The sequence below is a fragment of the Marmota marmota genome, unplaced genomic scaffold, assembly GCF_001458135.2.
Source record: "Marmota marmota marmota unplaced genomic scaffold, marMar, whole genome shotgun sequence".
Taxonomy (NCBI): domain Eukaryota; kingdom Metazoa; phylum Chordata; class Mammalia; order Rodentia; family Sciuridae; genus Marmota; species Marmota marmota.
The window spans coordinates 4,042,088-4,054,289 of NW_026000272.1; the positions used below are offsets into that span (position 1 = coordinate 4,042,088).

At 36.8% G+C, this 12,202-nt stretch overlaps 1 protein-coding gene across 1 annotated transcript in view; it reads right to left on the bottom strand.

Moving 5' to 3' along the window:
* Positions 1-821: 821 nt before the first annotated feature.
* The window catches only part of Fmr1nb (FMR1 neighbor), a 45,068-nt gene continuing 33,687 nt past the window's right edge, over positions 822-12,202 (bottom strand). Inside the window, exon 5 of the mRNA XM_048797025.1 lies at positions 822-1,090. Within this exon, the coding sequence (XP_048652982.1) occupies positions 898-1,090 (193 nt within the window). The 3' untranslated portion in view covers positions 822-897. The remainder of the gene's footprint in view (positions 1,091-12,202) is intronic.

Consider the following 12,202-nt stretch of genomic DNA (forward strand, 5'->3'; position numbering starts at 1 on the left):
GTTTAAGTTACATAAAAATCTCAGCTGACAGTATTAAAGAATTGAAAGATTGCCTAGCGAGGTGGTGCATGCCTGTAATCTCATCAGCTCAGGAGGCTGAGGCAGGGGGAGCAGGAGTTCAAAACCAGCTTCAGCAACAGCGAGGCACTAAGCAACTCAGTGAGACCCTGTGTCTAAATAAAATAAAAAATAGGGCTGGGGATGTGGCTCAATGGTTAAGCACCCCTGGGTTCAATACCCCAGTACCAAAAAAAAAAAAAAAAGAGTCGAAAAATTTACTTAATTGCTCATGGAAATACCATTTGTTAACAACCAACTCCTGACTCACAGTCCAGTACATTAGTCCCTCTTTTCTCACTTTATTCTTACTTGGCCCTTCACAGTTATCTGGGGAGAAGGAGACCCAGGCTAATGTTAGGGAATCTGTAAGCCTAAAAAGGGAGGCCCAGGTAATCTGCATATGATTCTGTGATCCTTCTCTCAACCTATACTGTATTTTACATGTTTTGAGAGAAGATACCTGAGACTAATAGCTAAGTTTTAAGATATGATCCCAGGTCTGTCATAATCCTGTGGTCATACTCCTTCTTCTGGATACATGGTGATATGGTCAACATACTTTAAGGACTATGGCCATGATTGTTTAGCAAGGGTATGTATCATGGGCCTTAGAGTCAGAGAAGGCAGATTCCATTTCTTTGCTCTCTCTGAAGAACTGAAATATGCATACCAAATAATTCCCAATAATTTGGCACATCTTGTGTCCACTTTCTTACCATCTAAATATCACTAGTGATAATGTCACTGCAGAAGCTGACCCTCTTGTGGCCCAAACATTTGTGGGATAAAAATGTCGGGCAAACCAAAATGATGGTAGAAATAGAAAATTCACAAGAATCAGAGATTGAGTGCTTCAACTTTATGTCCTACTATGAATTGATTACCTTTGGTCTCCTGTTCCTTCTCATCACCTTCCTCATCTTCCATTGCTGTCCCTAACATTTCAGCATCAGACTTCAGTTTGTTTCTTTGTTTCTTAAAACCCTTCAACATTCTGTTGACCTTCCTTCGTAAAGGATTGGCCCATTTGCTGTAATATAAAAAGCTCAATTAAAATCATATTTCTCAGGGGCTGGGGCTGTGGCTCAGTGGCAGAGGGCTTGCCTAGCATGTGTGATGCACGTGGTTTGTGTCTCTGCACCACCTATAAAGAAACAAAATAAAGGTCAACTAAAAAGTTAAAAAAAAAACATTTCTCAACAGTGGTAGAAGAATCATAGATGGTTATAAGGAAAAGGATATTTGCCAAAATAATTCTTTTTAATAATTCTGATTTTTTAACTCATTATATTTAATAAATCTGATAGGAGTAATATACTTGGCTCATTCATATTTATTGTTGTAACCATCATTATTACTCTATATACAATAATTTTGATTATTTGATCCTCCACAAGAGGAATATTATTCTGCTTCCTTCTACTGATATTAATGTTACCCATCCTTAAATACCCAGCTTAGATATTTTCTTGCCTAAGAAGCTTTCCCTTTCACTCCTAGTCTAAAGAAATTCTTCCTTCCCATGACCTTCGAAACTAAATAGTAATGGCTCCTATTATATTAGTATTTGGTTTTTTCAAAGCACTTTCTCTTACTATTGATGTCATTTGGTATTCAGAACCATACTCCCTTAATCATACTCCCTTGCATTTGTGTGGCCACAGAGTGAAAGGCCACTTGAGACTCTACTATATGCCAAGACTTTGCCTAGGTACCTTATATATTTGATCTCATTTAATCTCACAATAACTCTAGAAACTATGTAGCAAATTTCCTATTTTGCAAATGATTAAACTGGGTCTTAGAGAGGTAAGATAACTCACCCAAGGTCACACATAGCTAGTAGATGGAGATACTAGGACATAATTAGGTTCGTCTACAGGCTCTTTCCATAGAATCATACCACAGTGTCATCTGACAATAGTTAAAAACAGGTAGGGTAGTTTACCTGTAGGGTAGTTTACCTATGTGCTAAAACTTCCATGTGCATGATCTCATTTAATCCTCATGATGACTTTATGGCAGGTACTATTCATCATCCCCATTTTTCAGATGGGAAAATTAAGGTACCAGTAAGTAAAGCAATTTGCCCAAGTTAGCCAAACTACTCATTCATGGAGCTAAGAATCAAATGTAACCAAATGCAGTGGTGCAAACCTGTAATTCCAGCAGCTCTGGAGGCTGAGGCAGAAGAATTGCCTCAGCAACTTAGGGAGGCCCTAAGCAACTTAGAGAGACCCTATCTCTAAATAAAATATTTTAAAAAAAAGGGCTGAGTATGTTTCTCAGTGGTTAAGCACCCCTGGGTTCAATCCCCAGTACCAAAAAATAAAATCAAATCTAGATCTGCCTAAATCTAAAATACAATTTCTCCCCCCAATCCCATGCTAACCTTTCTCTTTCTCCTCTTGGAGCTTGTTAATCTTTAGGCTGAAATCTTACCTTACATGTTTTTATGCTTTACAGAGGAAATGTAAATATTAGACTTCTGGCAGGAAAACTTAGTTGATTATTGTTTACAGAGTTTTCACTTTCTAAGGAACTAAACATAAGCAAAGGAGAAAAAAATAGAAATGTTCATGACAGAGGTAAGGTGGGAACCCCCCCCCAAAAAAATGATTTGCCTATAATATTATGAAGAGGTAATAAGAGATAAATAATAATCCTATCTTCAGCTCAATGTTAAGTAGCATACAGAAAAGAACATCCAGACTCTAACAGTACTACTTAGCTATAAAAAACAACCAGGTTCTGATCACGTGGAGCCTGGAGGTAGATAAGCCTGCCTTTGAAATGATGACTCTCAACGTATTACTCGCTTTTCTCCCCTAAAACTGCATTACTAGGTTGTCACTGAGCTGCACTTGATAAGAAAGACATGGAGAGAAGAAACACCTTTTTCTCAATTAATCATAAAAATGTCTCCAAACATAAATGAAATAGTGAATGAAAGCCAAAAATATATTTATATGATTTATTCGTGGCTTCTTTATGTTGCCATTTTGTTGACTATAGTCTTGAAAAATAATAACCACAACAATGTCACAGTTCTCGGTCCTTTGAGGCCACATATATTTCAGAATACAAAATTTTCGGAGTTTTAGAAAGGTAATGTGGCATGATACACTAAATATTACATGTCACTCCCATGGGGTCTGGGAAGTAACTCATAATCAATAATAATAATGTTTCTACAATGAAATATATGTATATTCACTCTTAAGAATTAAGTAATGACTACAAAGAATCACAGGTCAAATCAGATCAGGGTTTGCTGCTAAATGATTAGGGAAAATATTTAGTTTTACAGAACTTATTGAAATTCAGAATTTTAAATAAGAAATTATGATTTAGATAACAAATTCAGTCTAATACTGACTTTAATATATCTTCCCATAATTAAAATGACCAGATTTTCTTTATACATAGGTTATTTTTTTAAATTTATTTTTAGTTGTCAATGGACCTTTGTTTTATTTATTTGTATGTGGTGCTGAGAATTGAACCCAGTGCCTCACACATGATGCTAGGCAAGCACTCCTGCCACCGAGCCACAACCCCAGCCCTATACATAGGTTTTATTTTAAATTTTGTGTGTACATCTCACTTTGATTAACAAAGAAAAACACAACAGAGCCTTATTACTTCAAAACCCTTTGTGCTGCTGGGCACGATAATTCATGCTTGTAATTCCAGTGACTTGGGAGGCTAAGGTAGGAGGACCGCAAGTTCAAAGCCAGTATCAGCAATTTAGCAAGGCCCTAAGCAACTTAGCAAGACCCTATGTCTAAATTAAAAAAAAAAAAAAACTAAAAGGGCTGGGGATGTGGCTCAGTGGTTGACAGCCCCTGGGTTCAATTCTCAGTACAAAAACAAACAAACAGGGCTGGGGATGTAGCTCAAGCAGTAGCGCGCTCACCTGACATGTGCGGGGCGCTGGGTTCGATCCTCAGCACCACATAAAAAATAAATAAAGATGTTGTGTCCACCAAAAACTAAAAAATAAATATTAAAAACAATATTTTAAAAATAAACAAAAAACCTTTGTACTGACTTGTCTTGGTTTCAGCAGACTTGGTTTTAGGTTCAAAATATTCCCAAGGTCACTTCCATAGAACCTAGTCATAAAACTAACATCCATTATGAGATCCTAAAATCTAATGAGAATGCCAAAGGGAGAAAGGTACGGTGAAAAGATTTGGCCTGTGTTCTACAGGTGTTCTCATAAAAAATGTCCTATAGGATAGTCACTATACTCACAATTGAATAGTATAGGTTAACTTACTGCATACTCATTCACTATTATGTTTGCTTGTTTGTGAAATATAAACACTATCCTAAATATTAGATGCATAAAATTAAATAACACATAGGAGCTGTCCTCATGAAGTATAAAATTTAGAATGGAAGGCAGATATATGGGCTGATAATTATATTGCATTCAGATCAGTCCAACTAGAGGTAAGTAGAGAATTGTAGGAGACAAACAGAAAGATACCTAACCCAGTGTGGGAAGGTCTGGGATGAGCTTCCTAGAAAAGGTGACATTTAAGCTAGGGCCTGAACTTGAGTGGAGTAAGCCAAATAAGGAAGAGTAGAGGTAGGGAGATGCATAAGGGCATTTCAATCAGTGGGTTCATTGTATGAAACACTCAACATGGTAAGGTGGTATGTTGTTTGTGAACCTCAGGTAGAGGGCTGTCACTGTGAAAACTAAGTGAGCCCACTGGGAATATCTAGTGATACAGATCTACAAATCTGTAAGACTTATTTTCCTCTCTAGGAGTTCCCAGGAACCCAGATCTAATAGCAGAGAAATGGTATAGATTTGGTTTCAGTGAAATGGTGGTGGGTGGCGCTAGAAAGAATGGCTTGAAGTAACAGTTGGCTGGATACAAGAAAGCAGATGATGTTAGATGTCAGATAAGGGAAAAACAGTTAAAGAGACTAGAGTTCCTAGTGAATTAAAGAACAGGTGCAGCAAGAGTAAAGCAACAAGACAAAGTACCTATTGTCAAAGAGTAAGATTTTGAAGTTTAAGATTTCAGAGGTTCAACTTTTGGTGAATGTCAATGTTCAATATATGGACATGAAAATGGGGAGCCAATGATGAGCTCAGAATACATTCAACAAAATTGAATACATTAGGGAACTCTGAGGCTAGAGCCTCAGACAGCTTATAACATGGACAGTGAGGATACAGAAAAATATGATCAGACAGAAAAGAACACAATGCCTAGAAAGTGTCTGGATCAATTAGGAGCCCATAAACATTCATAGAATGAATGGATGAATGAAGAGTTTAACTAGAGAAAGTCTAGTGCAGTTCCAAATAGGCTGCCTATCAGATTCATTTAGGAGCCTTAAAATGCACAAATTTCAGAACACCTCAGACTGACTAAATCAGAATGTCTAGGGTACAGCGTAGGAGTCTGTTTTGTTAAATATTCCCAAGGTCACTTCCATAGAAGCTATTTACCAGATTTTGAGAAACACCAGTCTACTGGGTTGATTTTTATTTTTGTTTATTTACTTTTTGCATAGGGAGTCTCACCAAGTTGCCCAGACTTCCATCAATTCCTGGGCTCAAGCAATCCTCTTGCCTCAGCCTCCCAAGTAGCTGGGATCACTGACACACACCACTGTGCCTGGCTAGTGGGTTGATAATTTTACATGATTCTGAAACTTTAATTCATCAATATAAATTTAAATCCTTTAAGATGATTAAAAGCATACTGTCAATTTTATGAATAGGAAACAATTTAATTTGCTATTTGCAAATTCACAAAGATAAGCAGAAAATCCACAGAAACAACTAATTATATTATTACAATCAATATTTATTGATTTGCCTACTACATGGTCTAGAAGCCAGGGGTTGTCAATGTTTAATGTAAACAAGAAGCACTTGTTAAAAAAACAGACTGCTGGGTCCCACCCCCAAATTTCTGATTCAGTAGATCTGAAGTGGGTTCTAAGAACATAATTTAAAAAAAAATTCCCAGGGGATGCTGATGATGCTGATTCAGAGACTCCAATTTGAGATTCACAACTCTAGAATCAGAGTATGAGGCCTGGTCCTCAAGGAAGTCATAAATTAGCCAGAGAAAGAAAAAAAACTCACAGGAAGCAAAGGATAATTATGTGCTAAATTCTGTGGATTAGAACACAAATGCAGAAAGAGATTCCAAGGAGAGAGAAAACACTGGAGCAGTAGAAAAACACTTCATAGAGGAGTTGTGGCAGCTGCAATTTTAAGAACAGAAAGAATTCAAGGAAGTGAAGAGGATAAAGAAGAATAATCCTAAGAAATAGAAGCAACATGGGCAAAAGAATAGAGGCAAGTATAAACCATGGTTTATTCCAAGAAAAGTAAAGATTTTCCCCATCCATGATGGTGTCTTTACTTTTCTTGGAATACACCAGGGGTTGTTCATGCATAGAATGTTAGAATATATATTATTCGTGTATAGAATGTTAGAATATATGTTATTGGCATTATAGAATTGTCTAATATAGATGGCTTTGAAAGCCACAGTTCTTTGACATGAAGCAAGAAGAGGGGGTTATGTTTTAATCTATACTTTTTCTCCTATAGTAGAAAAAGTAAAGAACTTAGTAAAAAGTTGGGTTGGAACTGCTCGCTGTATCACCAGGTAATCCTTTAAAATATTTATTCACACTGGAGTATCTAATTGTTTTTGGCGTTGGGAGATAAAACCCAGAGCCTCTTGCAAGTTAAGCACACACTCTATCACTGAGCTACCTCCACAGTCTCTCATTATGCATTCTTGAACAAGAGGCTAAACCCCCCTGCACCTCTCAGTTTTGAAGGTCAAATAAGACAATGTATATGAAAACCCTACACAAACTTGAAAAGGCCAAACATATGCTAATTGTTTTTAATCTGCATTTCTCCTGTGTACTGTGACTTACTATCTTGTATATTAGAATATATCCCTTATTAGACAATATGTCCTTTGAGATCAGACCATGATCTAATTCACCACCTTGTCCTCCACAGTACCTAATATGAGGCCTGGAATGCAGGCATTCTTGAATGAAAATGCATTGGAAGTTATTGAATGACATCATGAAATTAAATACTACTACTTTATAAAGATCAATCTCAGAGGACATTGCAGGATGGACCAGTAGTACAGATTAGTGGTCCGGGTCCAGATTAGTAATATATATGTCCAAACTGGCTTGGCAAACAGGCTTACTCATTCACCCTTTACCTAAATCAAGACTGTACATTCTTGGTTAAGTACCAGGAAACATCTCCAGGACCTACCTCCTAGCCATTCAAGTTCCTAACCCATCCTAGATACTGTCTCCCTCATAAGTTACTCACTGGATTGGATATACATACCTTCCTCAGTTATCAAACTCTTTGCACTGTAGATGCTAGCTTTGGTTTCCCCTTTGCTCCTCTCCTGAAACCACTTTACCAGGACAGAGAGAGCATATAAGGCCTGGACTGGACTAAGATGTGACAATAAAATGGAAGAAGAGGGGCTGGGGTTGTGGTTCAGCAGTAGAGTGCTTGCCTACTGGGTTTGATCTTCAGCACCACATAAAAATAAATAAATAAAATAAAGGTATCAACAACTACAATTAGAAAATAAATATTTAAAAAAATAAAATGGGAGAAGACGCAAATACCAGACCCACTCAAAAGGAAAAAAAAAATGACAGGAAGGCTAGGCAAACAGAATATATATTGAGGCCAAAGGAAAAGAAATAGGAACAGATGACTCCAAAGTTCTAACCTGTGAAACTAAAGAAATCAGTGAGATTTCAAGAGGAAATGATCTGGGAGAAAAGGAAGATGAGTTTACTTTTGCATGTGTTGCATTTAGGGTGCTGAAAAAATATGTAATTCCCAAGAGCAGCTGGAAATATGGAATAAGTAAAAGTGAAGACTTCAGGATTCAGATTTTAAGAGACATTCACCCAAAGAATCTCAGAAAATGATATTTGGAAAGGACCTTGGAAATTATGTAATTCAATTCTCCAGTTTTATTAGAAAATCAATATGTAAATAGTTTCAGCTTATCTATGAAATTGGAGGCGAAAGCAGAATTAGAACACAGATCTTAAAATGTTCTTTCTATTACATCTTCTTATAAATGAGAGCAAAGATTTGGAAAACAACCACAGTTGCAAGGGGAAGAAGATCACACTAAAATGGATCAGAATAGTAAGGCATAATGAAATCCAAGGGAGGATAGCTCAAGAAGGGAACAGTCAATGGTGTATTATTTGACCAAAAGGTCAAGTTGAACAGGAATTCAGCAAAAAGGCCACTGCATTCTGCAATCAAGTTTTTAGTTACTTGGCAAGACACTGTTCTTTTCAATAATACCTTCTGTTTCAGAATTCTCTAAAATGCTGCCCTGGAAGACCTTGCATAGGAATACCTAAGTCATATAATCCACATATAATAAAGTTCTCTTATTATTTTAATAACTAAATTAGCTTGAACAGAGTCCAAGAAGAACTGGCTTTATACATATTTCAAATCTATAGTGAAGTTAGAAGAGCATTTGAGTTCACTCACATTCTCATCTGACATAATTTTATCAAAGTACTTAGAGCATAGTCATATTTATAGATTTTATTTCCTTTCTCTAGATTAATATATGTATAATCCTAGGAACTTCAAACTTTCCAGCAGTTGGCTAATTACTAGATAAGCTTTTCAAAAGAGCATTACTGGGGCTGGGGTTGTGGCTCAGCAGCAGAGTGCTCTAGTATATGCAAGGTGCTGGGTTTGATCTTCAGCACCACAATAAATAAATAAATAAAATGAAAAGTATTGTGTTCAACTACAAACATTACTAATTATGTTATACAATATAATAAAACATACAAACATGGGCTTTCAAAAATGTAAATGTCTATTTTGTTAAATTCAATGGGTGATGATTTTAGGCAATTTTTAACACATTTATTCTCAATTCTTCAACTCCCATTCTAAGAAAATAAGTGGCAGTAAGACTATGTGCAAAATGAAGACCATATTATAATACAGAGAATCATGCAACAGGATTTGTCTAAACATAAAAATTTTCAATAACAACCATCTGGAAAGTAGCAACATTGAAAGTATAATAGAAAATATGTTTTTTACATCACCTGTGTATCAGATAATCAACAATCTTTTAAAAATGGCTTTTTCTTAGTTGGCAAAATATAGTTTTCAATTTTTAGACTTAGTTCTGAAACTTCATAATTCAGAGTTACAAATTCAATCTCACAGAAAGAACAACATGAAAATCATTTCATCTGAATTTGATAAAGATTTTTCTCATCTTACCTAAGTTATGTACATGTTCAAGTATCCTATCACTATTAAATATGCAGTTGTTTAACTGGCAGTTGAACACAGACTTAAACTTTAAGAACAGAAAAAGAGAAAGGACATGTTGGGGGAAGATGGCCGCTGCATACGGGGGTTGCTGAAGTGCTGAGCGTGGTGCTCAAAGCAGCGGCTTTAATAGAGATTTTGCACAGTCTGTTAGAGCTCCTTTCACCGTTAATCTGTAGTGGACCACTTTGCCAAGGAGCAGGAAGAACAAAGAAATCGAAAAAGAGACGCTTGGATGCTCAGAGCCGCGGGTGCTTTGCTCCCATCTGCTTCCTCTTTCGCTTCGCTCCGGGCGGAGAAGCTGAATGTGTAATCAGCAGTGGATTGTAAGTACCCGAGGCAAAGAAAGCTCAGTGCGCCCCGCCTTTCTTTTTCTTTTTTTTTTGAATATTTTTTATACAGGGAGAGTTTGTGGATTGGGATTGTTGGCGGGGCTGTGGTTTCTGTGCCGAAAATCCACTCCGCGGGAGCCGCCATTTGCTTTCTGCTTGCTGTCTTGATGGCTCTGTATACACTGTCCGGCAGCCGCACCTAGAGGTTGGAGCTGGGCTGCGTGCCNAAAGGGAAATTGCATGGTAATGGAGGGAGACCCTCATTGTTATACAAAATTACATATAAGAGGTTGTGAGGGGAATGGGAAAATAAACAAGGAGAGATATGAATTACAGTGGATGGGGTAGAGAGAGAAGATGGGAGGGGAGGGAGGGGGGATGGTAGAGGATAGGAAATGTAGCAGAATACAACAGTTACTAATAGGGCATTATGTAAAAATGTGGATGTGTAACCGATGTGATTCTGCAATCTGTATTTGGGGTAAAATTGGGAGTTCATAACCAACTTGAATCTAATGTATGAAATATGATATGTCAAGAGCTTTATAATGTTTTGAACAACCAATAAAAAAAATTAAAAAAAAATAGAGAAAAAAAAAAGAACAGAAAAAGACCATAAAGTAAATTTAGCCCTTGAAGCCACCATCACTGGCATTCTATTACTGTAATGCAAACAATTCAGCTACCCTCCTCCTCTCTCTCTCCCTAGAACCCCCCTCCTATGCTTCCTTTTGTTCCCATCAACTTGATCTTTTCCCTCCTTCTCCTCTAAATAAGTCTTAAGCACATCAGTGATACTTAGACCTAATGATTCTTCTGATCCCTATTAATGAGGATAAAAATAGATCTTCCATAACCTTGAGGATGCAATGAACTTCAAAACACATCTAATATGCAAGTTTATAGTAAGGCTACCTGTAGCAAATACTGGTTTTTCACTTATGCTCTCCCCTCCCTTGTTGTTCATGTGCAACCATTTCAAGCTAGCTTGAGTTTTTTTGTGCACCTGGTTCATACGACATCTAAGTTCAAATCTAGCAAAAGTAAATTAGAGATTCAGTTACAGATTATTCCAGGGAAAATGTTAAACCACCTCTTCTTAGAAATGACAAACAGTGCAGGGAACAGTGGTGGATGCCTGTAATCTGAGAGAATGGAGAGGCTGAGGTAGGCGAATCACAAGTTTGAGGCCAGCCTCAGCAAGTTAGATGTACTCTGTCTCAAAAGGGGGAGGGAGACTGGGGACACAGCTCAGTGGTAAAGCATCCCTTATTCAATTCTGAGTACAAAAAAAGAAAAGAAAAAGAAAAATGGAAGAAATGACAAGCAGTTAAGGAAATGAGATCAAATCTATCTGTAGGTAATGAATTCTATGGAAAGAGTCTTTGTCCTCCCTTTAAAAACTCATCATGTACAACCATAAGAATGGAATCCTAATTATAATAAGTTATACTCTATGTATGTATGTCAAAATATACTCTACTGTCTTGTGTATATAAAAAGAGCAAATTTAAAAAAAAAAAAAAAAAAAACACCTCAAATGGAACCTGCCCTGCCCTCTCCCACTCACCCTGCTCCCCACTGCTTCAAACCTTTTATAAGTTATTTCTAACACTCTTTTCATTCCTTAATTATATTCTACTTTCTGTTGTTAATTAAATGTGTCATATTTGAGATTTGTTTCAGGATGATTTTAAGATCCTTAAAAGTAGGGCCTATGAGATGTTCCTGTATTCTCCATCTATCTAGCACAAGTAAATACTGAATGGATCATAGTCAACTGAGGAAAGCATGAATGAGGCACCAAAAGAATGAAGTACATTTGGCTCTGGGGAGTGATTATCCTTTTCACCTGAATTGCTTTCACTTCTTCTACTTGAATAGATTACTTCTAATTGTTCACATCCCCAACTTTGCCAGCTGTTAGTTCCTTAGGTAGTCTATAAAAAAAAGTCACTATCAAAATTGCAGAAGCGGGGGAATGTCAAACCTTCTATGTTTTTGCTTGCAACTGAAGGCCAAGAGAAGAGAACTACCACAGCTTTTTCCTCAAGGAATTCTCAAGTATTTAATATATTAAGACAGGACCCAGAAGGAAGAACATAAGGATAACTTCCAATGCAGAAAAAGCAAAAGATTCTTAGAAAAGAGGCCAGTATCATGTTACTGCAGATCTGTATTTGGCTTTTAGTTCCAGTGATTTAGATAAACAACTGTATTTGGCTTCTTTCTTTTCCTTCTTAGATTGCTACATATTGATTTTACTGCTGTATCTATTTCCCTTTTATAGAATCATTTATTTTTTTTCTTCTCTAATAGTTTGTTTACCTCCTTATTCTTTGAAATGGAGAACAAAAAGTGAGTTAATCAGAGCTTTCTAAGGTGATATCTTGTCCCCCAAAAGGGGAGTTAGCAGCCTTTGGTATCTATTTAG